The sequence below is a fragment of the Gambusia affinis genome, linkage group LG16 (genome assembly GCF_019740435.1).
Source record: "Gambusia affinis linkage group LG16, SWU_Gaff_1.0, whole genome shotgun sequence".
Taxonomy (NCBI): Eukaryota; Metazoa; Chordata; class Actinopteri; order Cyprinodontiformes; family Poeciliidae; genus Gambusia; species Gambusia affinis.
In genome coordinates this window covers 15568944-15588658 of record NC_057883.1, presented here as the reverse complement: position 1 = coordinate 15588658, position 19715 = coordinate 15568944, and the positions used below count along the sequence as shown (strand labels likewise).

General features: G+C 35.5%; 1 protein-coding gene across 4 annotated transcripts in view; it reads right to left on the bottom strand.

Moving 5' to 3' along the window:
- Positions 1 to 19715, bottom strand: part of dlgap2a (discs, large (Drosophila) homolog-associated protein 2a) — a 158327-nt gene that overhangs the window by 26413 nt on the left and 112199 nt on the right. For 3 of the 4 annotated variants that reach the window (XM_044142496.1, XM_044142495.1, XM_044142497.1), the window contains 4 exons: positions 16611 to 16825; positions 6445 to 6513; positions 4669 to 4828; positions 3028 to 3244 (listed from right to left, as the gene is read on the bottom strand). In XM_044142496.1, coding sequence (XP_043998431.1) covers positions 3028 to 3244; positions 4669 to 4828; positions 6445 to 6513; positions 16611 to 16825 — 661 coding nt within the window. Of the gene's footprint in view, positions 1 to 3027; positions 3245 to 4668; positions 4829 to 6444; positions 6514 to 14558; positions 14637 to 16610; positions 16826 to 19715 lie in introns of those variants that run through there. The other variant, XM_044142498.1, reaches the window with a different exon arrangement.

Genomic DNA, 19715 nt, shown 5'->3' with positions numbered 1-19715 from the left:
AATCATTTTGTTTGTTTGTTTTAATTTATCACTTTACACCAGACTACACTTTTGCATCTTAGGTCATTTGGGATTATCAAAAGTATTTACATAAATTTCATATTTATGAATGAAGGCATTTTGCAAAATGTCTTCATTGAATTGGAAAAGCCACGATTAATATGTCATAGCATTATACTGCATCTGAGTTTTTACAAGGTAAATCTGTAAATGTATTTTACAACACACTACTTGAATCATTATCCACATTGAAAGAGGTCTTGTACAGGCACAAGCTAGAAAGACTTTCTGCAAAGAAGACGCTATAGCACATATGTCAGAGTCAAGGCCCGCGGGCCACATCCGGCCCGCGAGAAGATTTTTTACGGCCCCTGGGATGATCTTGATTTATTATTAGAACCGGCCCGCAGACCGCAGCAAGCCGGCACCCCGTCTGAAAAAAAATATCTTCCTTATTTGAACTGTAAGTAGTTCTTTAAATGTTCTGTGAGATGATGTACTTACCCATGTATCCATAACAACCGGAACTTTCAATATCCACCAAGTTATTGCCGAAATATACCGTCTATTAAACGAGTGCCCCCCGGATTAATTACACTCTGTGCAGCTGCAGCTGCGAAGTTACCGTATTAACCCGATACTTGCTGGAAAGTGCAACGTCTCCCCTTTCAGAAACCCTTGGAATTTTCCCACTTAGCGCTACGTGTGGCGGAATTACGGTACTGCAAATTTAGATAGATTTTTGCACTTTATTTTATTGTATTTCAATCCAATTATATTTTAAAAATATTTCAGTTGTGTCTGTTGAAAATTAAAGATTACTGACAGAGCCATAAGAAAATATTGCTTTATTTATCTGATCATATTGGAATATATTTGTTAGGTTTTCAGTAGGTTCAATTAGGTTCACTAGACTATAGTCATTTAAAAAAATTTCAATGAACATTCGATCAGTCCGGCCCTCGGCTTGTAGCTAAAGCTTTTATTTGGCCCTCCGTCCATTTGACTTTGACACCCCTGCGCTATAGCTTCAAAGGCGATATAAAAAGGCCTGATCAGAGTTTACAAAAGCACTCTATGACAATGTTCTAATTATTTAGAGACAAGTCCTATTTTTTGATAAAGAAACATAGTGAACATATTTAAGCAACATCTTCAGATATCATCAGGCCCTGACAGTAGGTGAAGTAGTGCCAAAAAGGTTGGATTTTTAGGGGCAACACAAAGTCCTGAGCTCAGTTATATAGATGACTTGTGGGCATTGCTTAAAAGGTGTGTGTTCATAACAGTCAACAAACTTGACTCGGTCACACCCAGTAAGCGAGTCAGAAGGAATGGGTCAAAATTTCAGAAAAATGCTAAGTTTGCAGAAAAATACCCAAAATATTTGACCCAGGTAATACAGTTAAAATTCAATTTTACTACATAGCAAGGAAATTTAGATAAAATGTTTGACTTAAGGAAAGCTGAAAAAACATCTTTATTTTTTATTTGTGTGACATTTAGCAAATAAGGATAATTATTTTAGATAAGATAATGAACTTAGGGATGACCTAAAACATAAACATGTAGTCTTGTTTAACATCAGACAGTCAAGAAATGATAATTTTGTGTCATTTTATACATTGTATTGAAATATCTGGTGAGGAACTCTCACTTTATAAATGTCAATACAGTTCTGGAAACATGGGTAATATAATTTATTCCCGCTTTGATCCATTTCAAGTAATAGCTTACACTGCCTTCTCAAGCGTAATTGTGTCATGCATTCTTTACAACTTTTCAATGCACAAAGCTGAAATTTTTAGATTAAAAAGTCCATCAATGAAATGAGAATCTGCAATAAAAAGGAGTGTAAAAAAATAATTGCACTTCTATTCTTCAGCTTTTGGATGAGAAAAAAAACAATGAAAAACTTTGTGCAGTAAAAAGAGTAAAGATGAGCGAAGCTTCCAAACCTTCTCTAGTCAATCGTGAAAGTACAGCATGAACCCTATTGAAACAGTGACGTCCAATTAGACAGACTGAATCAAAGCTATAATTGCCCTTTGTTGAAAAGAGCAGCTGAATCAATTTTGCACAGTCTCTTACAGATGCAATATTTTGAAGGGCATTGAGAAAGCAGTGTAAGCAGACATTTGTTTTACCATGAGCACATCTCCAGATGTTCAGACCTCTAAATTTCCCTATAAAAACCCAGTCTGTCGACAGGATCCATTCATACTTTTTCTCGAGCCTTATTCTTCTTCTTATATTCTTCATCCTTTCAAAGCAGTCTTGTCTCATCTGTGAATCCAGCAGCCATGGAGGAAGTTGAGCGTACCAGTAGATTATAACCAAGGCCCAGTGCCAACTAATCATCATCAGTATATCTTACAGTGTAATCATTATCACCTTTACATCTTTCAGTACTGAAGTTTAGACACAATAACTTTCAGCTCTGTTGAGAGATTTTATTTATTTATTCATTTATTTTTGGTGGGAGCACAAAGTTTAAAATGAGTTTGAAAAAATAAATTGGGTAATGCAAAAATCTTTAACCATAGAGAGGGTTAACTACTCTGGAGCCAATATGCTTTAGCACAGTCTGAACTTTGGATATAAGAAAAGAAGGTTCTGTATAAAGCAAATGCACCATGTGTTACCTTTAAACCACAAACTCCATATGAAAAGTTAGTGAAAGAATCCATTGTCTCCCTATTCTGACTTGATTTTCATTTCACACAATTTGTGATTTTCAATAGGGTTCATAGCTTTACTCTCCGATGCATTGAAGTGATGAGCAAATCAAGGACTGTTTACAAAATGACCATAACTCACAAGCTGCAATTACAATAGTCCACAAAAATGGAAACATAAAAAGTGATTCATGCAGCGAATATAAGAACTAGTTGCGACTAACTGTTCTATATTCATCGATTACTACAAATTTAAGTTTAAATGTTTTTGCATTAATTTGTTAGATCCTTTTCTCGCAAAACACAATTCTCCTTGATGTATTTATTGGACTGTCTAACTTGTCCTCACCTGTGGTAGACCTGATAGTGGAGGTAACAGTGGATGCCATAGGGGGGATGCAGTCATCATCTTGGGAGTATCCAGCCTGGATGGCTCGTAGGTAACTGTGGCTCCTGGTTCTGAAGCATCCAGGGAGGTCCAGTGCCTCCATGGCTTGGGATTCTACTTCACTGAACACCGACTCACACACAGATTCGAACTGACCATTTACTTCAGTTTCACTAACCTGAAGGAAACAATAGAAACAGTTATTCTGCCAAATGTTGGAGCCAGAAAACATACAAATCTATGACTGCACCATCTGGAAATCTCTTGTGTTGACAAAAGATCTTATAAATGGGAATGAAAATATAACTGCTTTCTGGGAATAGAAAAAAGCTTGTAGTGAGGTTTTTTTCCCCTCTATGAAGATAATCTAAACAGGAAATGTGGGTGACAGATTTATCCCGATCCACCAAAAAGCTTCTCTTTTGGAAATACTTTTTACATATTGATTATGAACTAATTGGAATCTTAGGTTTAAATTGAACAACCCAGAGCTGTGGGTTAAGAACACAGTACTCAGCTTATTAGCTCAGGCAGACTCAACAGTCAGACCACCAAGTGTGTTTTTTTAAAATCTGATTCTCAACAAAATAATCCAAAGAATGAATTGACTGCATAGAGCTCCTCAGAGTAGCATCCAAGCTACTCCTTTCAAACAACAGCCCTCCTGACTTTCTCCACCCCCATGATTAAATCACTGTATATTCATGCTGCAAACTGAAATTAGTGTTATGCATTCTTGTCCCAATTAAATATTTAAATCATAATGTCATCCCTCCCTATCACTTTTGGCTTTGACACATTTAAGCATATTTCTCACTTTCTAAGATGTAAATAAATAAAGCTGTTGTAAGCTACAAGTCTGAAGACAGACGACATGTATAACCTATCACAAATGAGTGCTCTTTGGTTTTAAGGAGAAGTAAAGTGGTTTGTTATAAAATGCGAAGCAAAACATTGCTTTTCTCCACAATCATTTAAAATAAGTATTACTAATAAATCAGTGGAAAAGCTTTCTTTTCAATACAAAATTTCCTCCATGTATAAGATGATAACCTGTGGGCTAATGCCATTTAGATGCATTACAGTGCGCCCAGCTCTCTGTAAATGTTAGACAATGGGATATAAATTTTTGTGAACTTAATCTTATCCCGTGATGCTGTGGGTGTAACATATTCCGTAATGTCTCTGGTACCGATTCATCACAAACAGTGCACAGATCAGAAACAATTTTATATTCTCATCAGATAACATGAAGAACCATGAAGACAAACATCTTGTTCTACTGAGATTTGGACTTAGAGGGGATTTAGCCGAGCTTTTAGTACTCACAACAAATCAATAAGCTTCTTTTTCTAAGCAGTAGATGAATATCTCAGCAACCTACTTGAGTGTCTTAATTAGTACAGATTAATAGTGTGAAACAAACTGCATAAACGATATGCAGATATGAAAGATGATAAGTTAAAATCTGAAAAAAAAAAACTTAAAACATATATCTATGTCATGTGTGTATGTAAAAAAATAGTGTTGATTCTCATCATCTTTCGGTTTCAGCTGTCTTTATTTGATATATATGTTGCAGATTTTATGCTGCACACTCACCTGGCTCACTTGACTGACGCAGCTAGCCTGACTAAGCGTGCTGACAGCCCGCATATAGCTCTGGTTCCGGGAACGAAACTTGGGCGAGTTGTAGTTGATAGAGGGATCCAAGGCAAGACTAGGGTGTATTTCCCTGGCAGCCTGCAAGTGGTAGTTCTGACTAAATAGACAAAGAGAATAAGAAAATGTCAGTGAGTTTTGCTTTTTTATAAATCAGTTAAATACAATCTAATTGCATTAACTGGTGCTTACACATGTAAAGTGTATTCACCAGTTACATGTCTCTCAAGAAGGGAAGCCCTTTCCTTTGCCACAGTGAAATGCTTGTTGGTGTCCTTTGTAAGACAGTTCGATTTCTGTTGTGCAGAAACATCCAATCAATGCTTGGAAACGAGGGAAATGCAAATCAGCAGCTAGTTAGCAAGCAAGCAATTTTGAAAGATCACCCCAGAGTCAGCCATGTCAATTAAATATACGTGGCGAGAGATGCTCAGAAAGTCATTACTGGTTAGAAAATTTGCAGGAGAGAAGACGAGGAAGACACCAGCTGTATGCAAACTGATGAATATGGTGTAAAACACTTTAGGAAAGTAAAGTTGGGTCTGTTTTTAAAAGCTGGCAATAATGAATAAGTTTTTCCTAGGCTTGTTTCACAAATAAACACTAATGTTTGGAAATAGAAAAATGTCAAAACATTCACAACCAATTCCCAGAAAATTTGCTAATTATATAAATAACCCCATAAGATAAAATATTCTAACCCAAGACAAATACAGTGGACTCCTACCTATTCACTGTTCGGTATACATGGATTCATCTATTTGGGAATACTTCTGTAGAACATGACTGCAGGTTATTCACAGAACACAGCACAAAACTGAAATATTTGAGCGAAAAGAGAAAAAATGCAGTTTATCAATCTGGAATACCTAAATACAATGCAACTTGACATGCTATTGGCTTGAATTTGCAAAGCAGTGAATCCAGGAGCAGCATTTATTGTGTTTGGACTGAAGATGCAAGACTGAAGATAATATCTTGTGCTGTAGTGGTAAACACATTGTTATGAGTTTGACAAAATTCATTTCACAAAGGTCAGATACATGAAGGCCACAACCTGTGATGAAGTGAGCAGTAAGGTGTTAAAAGGTGTTAAAATCAGTAATTATTTTTGGACCAAAAGATGAATGAACAAGAGTCAGCACACAGCTTTACACCTAGAAACAACTGTTCAAGACCAGGATCTGGGTGTAATGATCAACTCAGAACTGAGCCTTCAGAGATACATAAAGGAAATAGAAAGTCAGTCTTCTATGACCTCCAGAACAATAATGTCCAAGCAGGATCCTGAGAAACATATCCATGTATTTATCCATGTTTAATCAGATTGATTTCTGCATCAGTATCTTCTCAGGTCTGCCTAAAAATTGAGAGCTGCAGCTGATCCAGAACGCTGCTCTCCTCTCATCCTCACTAAAACTAGCAAAATAGAGCACTTAGGAATAATCAGAATGAAAATTAACTAAAATTTAAGTTAATATTTTTTGATACAATGATTTCACATTCTTATACCATTATTTTTTTAAAAATGATTATAAAATAATTTAAATAAATTGTTTATTCAAATCTTCTTTATTTGATATTTATCACCTCATCTTTAATTGTGCATTGCCACAGGCAATCTCTCAATGGCAGCCAATATTTAGCATATTAGCAGGAAGGTTAAATCTAACCAGTGAGAACATGAAAGCAACAGAAGAGTAAGCCTGTATTCACCTTAAGTCTGCAGCAAAATTGGTGATGTAGTTATGCATGTCACTGTTGATTTTATCCAGGCGGTAAGAACTGTGGGTAGAGAAAAGAACAACGTTATTGGGTTCCATGAGTAGTTGCTGGATGGGATGTGAGGTTTCTCAGCAAGACTCCAATGGAAATACAGCTCCGAATGGAATTTGTAACCCATTAAATGTTTGCTTGGAAGCATTCACCAAAGTGCTGCAAACATTAGGGTGATACACTATGACCAAAAGTGCGAGTTTGTCACCACCAGTACGAAAAAATGGTCTGGTTGATGATTTGATTAAAAAGAATGTACACAAACACAAGTGCTGTGTAATGGGAAGGGTGATATGATTTCTGTAAATGCACAAAGATGTTGTCCATATCCTACCAAAAGCATTTAATGATAAAATGTAGTCTGCACAAAAGAAATTAGGCTTCATCATAAACCACCTCTCTCAACCTGTAGGATAATTCAAAAAAGACCCTTCCTGGAGTCCATGTGAAAAGTTATTAATAAAGCTTTTTACTGACAAAATCAGACGGAAGCAGGCATGCAGAGATATTATCTCTACAGTTGAGACAGAAGAAAATCTGTTTTGAGAATGTGTTGACTGATTTTATCAAATCATGTCGCAGCAAATTTCCTCTAATGTTTTTGATTGGTGCTAATGCACTTCCATTGTCGGCAGATATCAAGGTGAGGGATAATGGGGAATGAGACATTCACCTGTCTGTCATTCTACAAGCAAAAATATTCAGCCAACTGTTGAACTGATTCAAATATGCAAGTAAATTTTTCTGGAAAGGTGTTTCTCTGGGAGAGAAGTTTAGAGACAGAAAAGCATAAAAGACAGTCTTCTACAAAAGGTAAAAGTAAGAGAAAACATTTGAAGTTTCAGAAATTATGTGCATGATGTTTTGGCAAATAAAATACATCAAAACAGGTTCAGGAGAACAGCTTTGTGTTTTTTTTTTTCTGGTCAGTGAAGAGAGTATATTTTTTATGTTGTTTTTGTCAGTAGATGACTAAGTTCCCTTTTTATTATAGGTGTTAAAGTTGTCTCTTTAACTTGTTTTTCCAGTTTTCCAAAAATATTAGGTTTCAAATGTATATGTTCTCCTAAAAAAAAAAAAAAAAGATGTTGACAAATCAGTCTGGATGAATCTTGTTAGTGAAGGCCATTTCTAAAGCCTCCAGACCACTGCAAGCCAAGGTTATACCGGCAGTCCTAAACTTGCCTTGTGCATGTTGTAAAAACACATTGCTGATTATTATCAACCCTTTGAACTATTTCTTTCTCTTTTTTATTTTTTTATTTTGCAACTTTACATCCAAAAACTTCAATGTATTTTGAAGGTAATGTATGTGGCAGAGTAACAAGAAGTAGTGCGGAATTTTGAAGTAGAAGGTAAATTATCCCTTCAGGAAGAACTACAACAGAATTGTTATTTCAAATCCTATTCATTTATTAGAAAGATCTAGCCAAGGTCCAGACCTAAATCTAATTGGGAATTTGTGATGGCTGAGCCAGTACGTCAGTTGCCACAGTGGCCAGATGCTCACACAAGCACCCGTCTGCTCAAGCACTGAGGACATAATCCCTCAGTACCCTGGGTAAGCGTTAGCCTGCTACTATGGCAGGAACTCAGAAAAATAAAGAGGAAGGTATCCCTAGACCAGTAAAGGTAGAGAAGTTAAAGGTAAAGGATGGTGCAGCCTCATGTCCTGCATCCAGCTCCCATGCTCTTCCCATCCAGAGTGAGTGCATGAGTCTCAACTTCTGATGAAACTTGAGAGCCTTGGGCATTAGGGTTTATAAATGCCAAAGTGTTCAGTGTCATTCAAATACAGATAATTATGTGTTGGGAAAAGGCTGTGCAAACAGATAATCACTCAAATTATGCATGACACATTAGCTGTAGGCACAAATCAATAGACTGGAATTGTGCTCTGACCCTGAGAACTTTAGGAGATATGCTTGGACGTAAAGCAATCCCGTCAGAATGAGTAATTACAAAGCGTTCATCAGGATTTATTGAACTGAATTTATTGCCTGTGTTAACACTAATTACTTATAGTCATGCCTGAAGCCAGTCATTTATGAATGGCAAAAAAATTTTTTTTGTTTTGCAAAAAATTAGGTGACTTGCTTGTTTTTTTAGCTCGAGCATAAGGTAAGATGGGATGGATGTCAAAACAGAAATGCTCCTCTGAGCTTTTGCGTCATTACAAGTTATCAAATGTGACACATGAGTTCATGCATTCATTATTTAGAATGGTGCTAATAGCAAACATTATTGTATGTCACTCAGTAACCCATACAGTTTTTAGACATCTTCAGCAGGTCTGACAGGCAAAAGAAAGGGTTGATTCGAAGTGGGTTTAACTCTCAGAACCAGAGCTGTTTGGGGTTAAGGATGGGTAAATGATCTTTAATGAACAAATTCACTGACATCTAATTTTACTTCAAGTGCTCAGGCTATCCTAGCACAGTGCACCTATGACGATGCGTTCCTTCATTGGTAGGACAAACAAAGATCCTGTCAACTGTATGAGTGATGGAAAGCTTGGAAGAAGGAAAGACGAGGGGAGGTGACACAACTTGACAGCCTGTTCTCACTTTAACACGATTTGCTTCAGGGAGTCGCTGCTGTCAGATTTGTGTTTGGCCCATCAGAACCGCCCCAGAGGGACATCAAATTGTTACGAGTGCAAAGGAAATCTAACCTATGTACCTTCTGTCTTCAATTCAATCTAATTCCATCCCAACATGTCCAATGAACCGTAAGAGCATAAAAGCTCCCCATGCAAGTATTTCTGGGCAAGTATTGGAAAAGTCATTTGTGTGGATTCAAACTGGAAACAGAAGAAACATTGAAAGGACCTGAAGCAATAATTGAGATGGTAATGTTACATAATTTTATGCATTACATAACCAAAAGATATAGAATTTTTGTCAATGTTTTATTGTCAGGAAAACCTTGTGTAATGTACAACTGTGCAGAAGTCTTGAGTCACACATCTTTTCAAAATTTCCTCTCAAGAAACTTCAGCATGGCCTTAAATAATACTTCAAAGTCTCCAATTTTTATGCCCGCATCAGATCATTTTCCAGTGGAAAGTTTTGTAATTTATTTATTCAGTCATCTGAACTTCAGATGTGAACCAGTGGTGCAGAAACACCCCACAGAATACTGCATGAACAAAAGATCAGATTAAACTATAATCTCTAGGTACTGTCACTAGCATCTTCACATAGATAGTTTTCCTATTTTTTCATAAACCACAAAGGATAACATAGTTTGACATATATAAAATAGTTTTTATGCATCTACAAAATGATTCCCAAATAGCTATTTTCTTTCCCTGGCATCCAACTGAAAGCTTATGCTCCCCCCAGGGCCTGTATCAGGATCTGAGGGATGCTGTTTATTTGCATGAATGACAGTAAGTTTTTATTCTGTGCTTCCACTTCAATGCTTTACCCTGTCATACACCGGTAATCTGACTCAGGTTACCAGTGCATTGAAAAAAGTATTAATATCTTCTGAATTTTTTTTATATTACTGAACAGGCATCATGAAGACAAAGGAATCCAGCAGACAGATCAGGGGTAAAGTTGTGGAGCAAAACCTAAACAGCATTAAAAGAAAACAGGAAAAGATTACAAAATCCTTCCAGCGGGACAAAAACTGTAAAATTAGAAGCAAAATTATGATGAAAGAGCTATATTCAAAACATACTGAATTGGCCCATGAAAGCAAAGACATAAATCTTACTGGTGCTCTGTGGCAAGACCTGAAAATTATTTACAGATGTTCTCCATCCAAGGTGACTAAAACTGAGCTATTAAAATAGAGTTTACATTTTAGACGAGCAAATCTGGTAGAAACATTCCTCAAAATAGCTGTAGATGCAGTGAAAAAAGTAACATTTTTATATCCTTTTTATTGGAATTGACAGTTTTCCACAACTATCAAGTTAAATCTAAATGGAAAAACATTAAAGACTGAGGTTATAATGGCAAAATGTGAAGAAATCCAAGGGTCATAAACATAATAGTAAGATACTGTACTCTTACTCCATCCTCACCAATTGCCTACAAGTCTGAACAGGGAAATGTAAGGAAACAAAAGGGCAGAAGGGCTGTTCAAAGAGGGACTGTGGTAAAAGGGTGTGGTTTCAGTGGAAGAGTTCAGCTCAGGGAACAGTGCCAGATGAGATTGATTAGAGCAGCTATCAATGCAAAAAAAAAAAAATCAATCTTTCGTCTCTGTGATCAGAAAAAAATATCACAACGCCTCATCCTGGCATTCTTCATTCAAGTGGATTTGTCGGGGTAAAAGGATGCTTTGGAACGACACCCTTGGGGACACTTCTGGAACTGGAAATGAAAGAACCTACAAACCCTCTCTTGCAGATTCAATAACACGGCTGCTCCTGTCAATGGACTCAGAGGCAGGCCACACAGTCTGAGGCGTCCTGGTCAATATCTTGCTTTTTAGCAGAGCTCAGCACACTCCCGGTCTAAACCACCGAGCGAGCCGTTTATTCAGCGAGGCCTTGGAGTACAATAACTGTTATTGATATCCCTTCCCGCTGTTGCTTCCTCATAAATCATTTACTGTTTACAGCTATTCAGGATGGAAAGTGAGGGGGAGCTTTACATGATGCAAAAACGCAGGAAGCCTCGCTGTGGCAGCACCATACATTACAGCATAATCTGGGAGAGGTGTTAAAATGACTGCATCTGCTGAGACAAATATCATTATGGTCCTCCCTGATCATAACCCATAGCATTCGATTTGCCATTATGTATCCACGGAGGGAAATATCTGGCTTATTATGTGGGTATAAAAAGGAACCATTTGACAGTAATAGCATGTTTTGGGGTCTTTGTGTTCTTCTCTAGCGTCATGGAAAAAAGTGAATTCTTACCATGAGTCGTGTTTGCATGCAAGTATTTTAATACACTGCAACTAGAAAGTATTCAAAATGTTTTTGTTTTTTTTGTTTTTTTTTGTTAAGTTACAGACTTATTCTAAAACTGGTGCAAATATTTTTCTTAAAGAGCTACACATTATACCAATGATGTCAAAGCAAATACAGGTTCCTTTACAAAGGAGAGCAATTTCTTTCCAGAAGGTTTTTGATCAGTATTTCCTGACATCCAATTTTCTCAAACCAACCTTTATGGTTATCACAGTCTCAAAATTTTCTTGAATATGTTTCTACAACATATTCAAGAATCTTTTGGATCTTTTGAGAGTTCTTCAACTGGAATTAAGTTTGGTATCGGGATGGCGCTCAAGGAATTTCAGAGATGGTTGATGAAGTGACTCCTATGCAATCTTTGTTTTGTAAACATTGTTGTGCTGGAGACTGAGCTCCAGGGCAACTGTAAACGGTTCTCTTGTATAATTGCTATATATTTAATGCCCTTAAAACAGACTAGTTGCCCAGTCTCTACCACTTAGAAAACCAAAACACCATGATGCTGACACCACCATGCTTCACAGTAAGGATGGTGTTAAACATAATATGCTTGTTTTAAATATTATAAACCACTTCCCTATTGAAATTTTAGGAGATTCCTATAATCTTCGAATCAAGACTCTGGCTGGGTCTCTCAAATGTAAGTACCACTTCGAGTTAGACATAAGTCTCGAACTTTTGACGTTGGTAAAATTGAAAGATTAATTTAAACCCGTTTCTGCCAGAGATAGGAACAATTTGGTGCTAACAGCATATACACATGTGTGTACCTTCAGTTGACTGGATTTACCACAGATAGACTCCAGGTGCAGAAGCTACAAAGACTATCTGAAGAAACAGGATGCACTGTTTTGAGCAAAGTTTATGAACACTTAAATTTTGGAAGGACTTTATTTTTTCTATTTTTATAAACATCTCAGAAAATAAATATGGACTTTGTCAATACAGGTAATAACTATTTTATTTTATAAACTTGTTTTTTAAGAAAATAACATACTAATTAGTTTTAGAATAAATAGGTGACATAGCAAAATACAAAGGTGAAGCAATATGAATACTTTTGAGCAGTACTATATGTTTTAGGTGTTTGTATCCTGAACATTTCCATAACTAAAGGTGAAGAATTTTAGTTTGAATCCACACCGAGCATGAGTTTAATCTGAAAAGTGAAAAATAAACAGAATTAGAATCTGTTATTTGTTTTTTACTGTCATTCTGAATATTATCACAGTTTTCGTCAAGGATCTAGATACAGGGTCATCTCTGTGTAATGCCTTCAAGATAGGTTATGCTGTTTGCCTGCAGGCAAGTTGTATGATTTATGGAGAAGTGGCAGGGAACCTGCAGGGAGGTCTTCTTTGCAACCCTGTAATAGCAGAACAGGCTTCATAAACACAATGCTGGAGGCATGAAAAATCATAGATGTACCAAACTCTTTTTCTAATGTTTTTTAATCAATGAAACGTAAAAAAAATATTGCACACTAATTTTGACTGACAGGGTAAAAGACTTGAATTAATTTTGGAATTCAACTGAAAAAATGTGTGTTATTTTGCAGCCATTAAAACAGTGTTAAGCTTAAAATCACTGAAAATTACAACAAAAAAGAACCAGATAAAGCTTTGTTTTAGAAAGGGCAAGTCTGTGATGTATTTAGCTTCTTATTGTGCCCTTTCAAATTTCTTCCGCTGTAAACAAAGAGCAAAAGCTCCCACAACAAAGGGAAACAAAAGGGAATTTGATTTTCAGCATTTAAACATTTTTCTGTTTAATAGGACACAATAAAAACAGGTTTTACTATGAATGTACAAATCTGATACTAACAGAGGTAAATCATATCATGTTAAAATATAAGTGAAAAGTTAATTTATTTCAGTAATTCAATTTAAAAAGTGAAATTTACATGCACAGTAGTGCAATTCAAGTCTTTCCTTTGTGTATTTTCATAATTTTAGCTTACATTTAATAAAATTCAAAATCATTTGTTAGCCAAACTCAAATTTATCCCCTTCAGAGAGAACCATTGGATACCTTCAATGTTGCATTTATGCAGTACTTCATGCAAAAAATAAGTTCCAATAAGTACTTGGATAATGCACTGTATAAAATAAAATAGTAAAGAAAACATTACCACTTCAAGGGATAAATAAGTGCCTCAAACAAGGAGAATTTGTCCTCTTACTGTAGACAAAAATATCCACATCACTTAACTGTTCTATTTGGCTGCATCTTTTAAGACATTTGCTGACTTCATTCTTTTAGCCAATATGAAAAATCCATGGATGAGTTCCAGGCAGTACCAGGTTCAGATATGAGCAGTTTGACATTGATGAAATGTTGGGGCTCTGCATGAAACATGAACACTGAGGGGAATGTGCATGAGAAAATAACAACACTGACAGGGAGCTGAGATGAAATGCTGCCTTGACACACACTCATTAAAAAGCAACACATAAAATAAATTCCACTGCAAGGACGGAGAACTGTCTGGTACCGGTACATAAGTTTATAAAAAATTTCTGGAAGATCTCAGCTCACTTTTACTGGCAGCAAAAGCACTGAAGCTGTTGAAGATGCACCTTGAAAGACCATATAAAATGGCTATGGCAAATCAATCCAGGTGTAAAGAAGAAACAATATTAAAATTTTACAAATATTTTCACTGTTCAGGTTAAGAAAATGCAAAGAAATATATGACCATTAAAAAACATTAAAACATCCCTTTAATAAAATGTGTACTGAGAATTTTCTTTCCCTGATGCAGCAGTACCACACACAAACAGAGCATCATCATTCAAAAAAAGAAAAAAAAAAACTACCATACAAAATATCTGTTAATTAAAACTAGAACATTTCAGAGTAAATTTAAATGGGGCCTGTCAAAGTGTTGCTGTCGGATGGAACCCAATATTTTGATAATAAAACTTAGCATCAATGCTAAAGTAAGCTGCAATGTACACGATAGCATGAGGAATGATACAAGAGTGTTGATTAATTAACTTACTCCATTCAGTATGTTAAAATTGGTGTACAAGTTAAATTGAGCCAAAATGCTAATGTTAGCTGAAATGCTGCCAGTGGCATGTGGAGTATCACTAGTATATTGTCTTACATTCACTTCCTCAATTCTGCCCGGAACGTGAGCTGGAGATAGACACCAGCACCCCTGCTGACCCCTCTAAGGGACAAAGGTGTACAGAAAGTGGATGAATGGATGGAAATAAATAAATAAATAAAATGTTAATGCTAATGTTAATGCTAATCTTTCTGCTAATGTTAATCTGACTATTACTTCTGCAAAAATAAAAATCAGATGTTTACTTTGTGGTACTTGGTTACCAGAAAACACACTCATCTCTTAGCAACAGATTATTGTTATTGTTCAAAAAACACAAGATTTCTTCTGCTCTTTTGAAATAATAATTATCTTATACTTAAAAATAATATTTTTTTTGTCAATATATTCATAATATATTATAAAACAGACATTCAACACAAAACTAAAAATATGATTTATACTTTGTGGCTGTTTGTTACCAGAAAAATACCCTCATCTCTTAACAACAAATTAATAACAATTTACATTATCGTTTATTAAACATAAGCACTTATGAAATACTGCTTATCTGCTTAGACACAAGAAACTTACAGTTGGTAAATTTTTTAAAAAAATCAGATGTTTACTTTGTGGTACTTGGTTACCAGAAACACGCACATCGCTTAGCAACAAATTACCAACAAATATTATTATTGTTCAAAAAACATAAAGTTTCTTCTGCTCTTTTGAAATGCAAATGATTTTATTCTTACGAATTGTGCAATTGGTGTATTTTGCAGAAAGTGATTTTTTTATTTATTTTTTGTCATTAGTGGTAATTATATTATAAAACAGACATTCAACGTATACGTAAAATTCTGATTTATACTTCGTGGCTGTTCGTATACCAGAAAAAAACCTTCAACACTTAACATCAAATTAATAAGAAGTTATATTATTGTTTACAAAACACAGACTTTTTTAAAATATTGCTTAGGTATAAGAAACTTACAGTTGGTAAATTTTGCAAAAGTAAAAACCAGATGTTTTTATGATTTCATGGCACTTGGTTACCAGAAAACGCACTCATCTCTTAGCAACAGACTAACAACAAATATTGTTATTTTTCAAAAAACCATGCAATTTCTTTTTTTGTTCTTCTTACTACTAAACAAGATTTGTGCAGTTGGTGAATTTTGCAGAAAAGTGAAAATGTTTTATCTTTTTGTCATTGGTGGTAAATATATGACAGACATTCAACACAAAAGTACAAATCTGATTTATACTTCGTGGCAGTTCGTTACCAGAAAAACAAAACAAAAAAAAAACTCATGTCTTCATGAGACTAACACTAATGCAGTCGTGCACTAGTGGGGGGGGGGGGGGGGGGGAAGTGAAATGCTCCCAATCTGGGAGAAGGAAATAGCTAAAATGCTTATTTTATGGAAATGGTTAATATTAGTGCACAGCTATATTAGCATAGTGTGCTAATATTAGATGTCAGATGTCTGTTTTATTATACACTGTATTAGTCTTTTCAGTTACACTAAATTTCAGCAGTTGGAAATTTTACTAGTTTTTTGTTAATTACATCTCTATTTTTACTCAAAACCCCAATAAACGTAATAGCCCAGGTCCCGAGAGTGAGCTACACATTTTTGGCACCTCTTTTGTGAGTGGACACACTAACCGAAGATTGACGTTCTATTGACAATAGAGTAATTGGTGCATTCCATGCATTGCTATGGCAGGCCCCTATTCTGAAAATTATAAATAAGAAAAAAAAACACAACCTGAAAATAACTTCCCAGAAGAAAAGAAAAAAAATATTCTAACCCACATCTGTTAAATAATTCCATCCTTACTGTGACACCACTTGGTCATGTCAGGTGTTTTGTGTTTGTGTTAAATGTGTCTATTTTAATTTGTACCTTTTTTGTTGTTAATTGTCTGCTTATTTAATTAGTTATTTTGCAGATCAATACCTCTGTTTTCTTGTCTGTAATGTTTGTTTAGTATGCACTAATTGATGAATAAAAAAACAACAAACATCCCAAAATAACGCTACTAAACAGAAATGAGACAAAAAATATGAATACCAGATTTCTGGTTTTGCATAAGCAATACCTTTGAGAGTCCAGCAAGTCCTTGGGTCTGATGATGGCCTTGATCAGGGCATCTGGTCGCATCGACTTCTGAGGTGATGTCTTTGGGCTGGAGTCTGACTCCCCGCTCTCCTCATCCCCCATGGCTTTGACATAGCTGCTACTCCGCATTCGACGACAAGGGATCTCATCATCCTTTCCACCACCAGGATAACCTGCCCACTCATCCTGGGGTACCTGGTAAGAAGAGACACAAAGCTAACATTGTTTTGTATTCCTATCTCTTGACACACAGGATACAGCTCAGTGCTTTTATTGTGGACTAAAATCTCTAAATGGTATATTAATTTATTTATTTGAATAGCTATATGACTAATATAATTTTGAACATAGAAAATTTATTCTACTTCTTATGTTATGTTACATTAAGTATTGTTCTAGCTTTGATTTAAACCTCCCCACAATTTTACCCCTGACCTGTTACATGTGTTCACTGGTCTTAATGAAGCTGTTTGTTGACCAATGTTCTTCAACAAACCTCAGAAACCTGACAGAACAGATGTATTTTTGCTAATATTAAATCACATCCGAGTCAACTCTGTTTGCCAATAAGGTGAGTTCTGAAGACAATTGGTTGTACTGCATTTTATTTTGGGGATCCTGTACCCACATTTTAAAAATGTGTTAAAATGTTTACTGTGCCATTAAAATATATTGAAGATTGTGGTGGCAGCACAGATTTAGGGTTTAGATTTAGCAGTAGCTAAAATGATGAATAAAATGATAAACACTTTATGGCTTAAAACATTATTTCTCAAACAATTAGTCCCACCTGCTGAGCTGCACAAACATTTTCTTGATTAGTCAACATAACTTTAATCATCCATGGAGTTTCTCCAGCTGCTCAGTAAACAAAATGTCATCCATTTTGGCCAGAGTACAAGCTGCTTAAAAAACTTTGTAAATTCAATTGTTCTGCTAATTGTGATTCTTGACAGACGACTGTCGGACAGGAATAATAGGAGCCATCTTTGCTCATGCTGTTGCAGCTCTCGCTGCCACCATCAAAGCAAATCAGGCGGAATACAAGTCGCAATTTTCCTCCTCTCATTACAGGAGGTAATTAAATATCCAGACATGAGCATCACTGGAAGTCCTATTTGCACTTGCCGCCTGTTTTGCTACAAATGGAAGTAAATATATTTCCCACAGCACACAAACTATAAAACTGGTCTTAAATTTCAAATGTGGAGCAAACAGTAATCTTAATGTAGGCAGAAAAGCACCAAAGGAGATTAATGCACTTTGATATTCGCATTATGTAGATTTAATTGTAGGAACCAATTTTAAGAAGAGCATGTTTTACTGGAAACATAAGTGTGGTGAGAATACAAACTGAGCCATGTTCATACAGGAAAGAAACAATCTGAGTTTTTAATTCTACATGTCATTATACATACGGTAATTGTATGTAATTTTAACAGGTTAATAGAAGGAGGGCAGTGGGGCATCTTATTAAAAATGTGAGGACAACTTTGTTGCTACAATGAACCAGTGTTTGTTTGTTTGCCATGTCATTACACAAATGTTTTAGTGTGAAATTTACACATGAAGCCGAGGAATTTAAAAAAAGTAGTCTTTTCATAGAGTGAATTCAAACATTCCTGTCTGTTTTTGTTATTTAGTCACCGTCTACACTGATTGTCTTAAAGTCCACAGACCTTGTCACACAGTCATAAAATATGATACAGTCAAAAACTAAGAAAATCTTAGGGATGAATGAAATCTTTCCTGGCGCAATGTTGTTTCATCATTTAACATCCTGGCAAGCAGATTAGTCCTGAAGCAGTTTAAATCACTCTTCTTCTAGAACTTGTGTTGCATTTTATAGCTCTGAACTGGGCCTGCATTCACAAGGTGTTTAAAGTTGCACCAAACCACTATCGATAATTGAAAGGCTGTACAAATGTGTCACTCTTGAAATAATGCAGATATATGTCAGTGACTGTTCACAAGTTCACCACTAAATTGGTGGGAGTAGAGCCTCTATTGCAAATGTCAGAAGGAAAAAGGCTACATTCAAATGTCACCAAGCTTTCAAAACTCATCACTTTTGATGCAAATGTAGACAGAAATAGTATTATTATTTATAAGCAACTAAACAAAGTTGGCCTTTCCAATACATTATTAACAGCGAAAACCTTAACTCAACTTTTCCATTGAATATTTTTTATATAAAAATGTATGGATAGCTTCAACAGGAATTAAGTTAATCTGGAAATTATTTATTTATATTTCAACCATAGTTATTGGGATGCTCTTTCTAAAAATAATGGGGATCATCATTGCGCCATCCATCTACTGTGTATACCTGCTTGTCCTTTCAGGGTCAAGTGGGTCTGGTGCCACACCATGGCCAGGTTGACTGACCAATCAATCAAGAACAATAGTTTTTGTTTTTTTTCCTAAGACTAAAGTAAAGAATTCAGCTGGAATACTTTTCTATTACACTGTGGGGTATGGCGTTAAAATTAAATGACACTTACAATAATGTGTCAAGTAATAAATTGCTGCCAAGGGTAAAAGAACAATATGTAGACAGGCACAGAGAATCAAATTTACTTTAATACTTTTTTATTCTAAACATGAATTGGAATCCAAACTCAAACAGACACTAATAAGAGTCATTCATCTCTGTTTCTGAGAAAGGCACACAACCTCTACCAAATGGAGTTGATGGGTTAATTAAGTCTTGGAGGGGTTTGATATTTTTAGACATCTAATTAATGAGCAGAACGCCAGAGGACAGACACAGGCTGTGGTGAGATTTGTTTAATTTGGATTTGCTGATAAACTGTGTAGATTGTGGGGTGTCTCCATATGAATACAAAAAAAGAGACAGCAAGCAGCGCAGGAAGCTTTTGCTGACTGCTGTGAAAACACATAATCACCCAATGATTCTAAAAGAAAATTAACAGTAGCATAATTTCAAAGGTTTTTTTTTTTTAGATCTTTTAAGTTTTAAATTGGAGTCAAACTCTTTCAAAAACTTGAAAAATAACTTGTATCTGTTAAAAATTAAAATTAAATTTAATCAGCCAATAATACTAGTCACTTTGGAAAACAT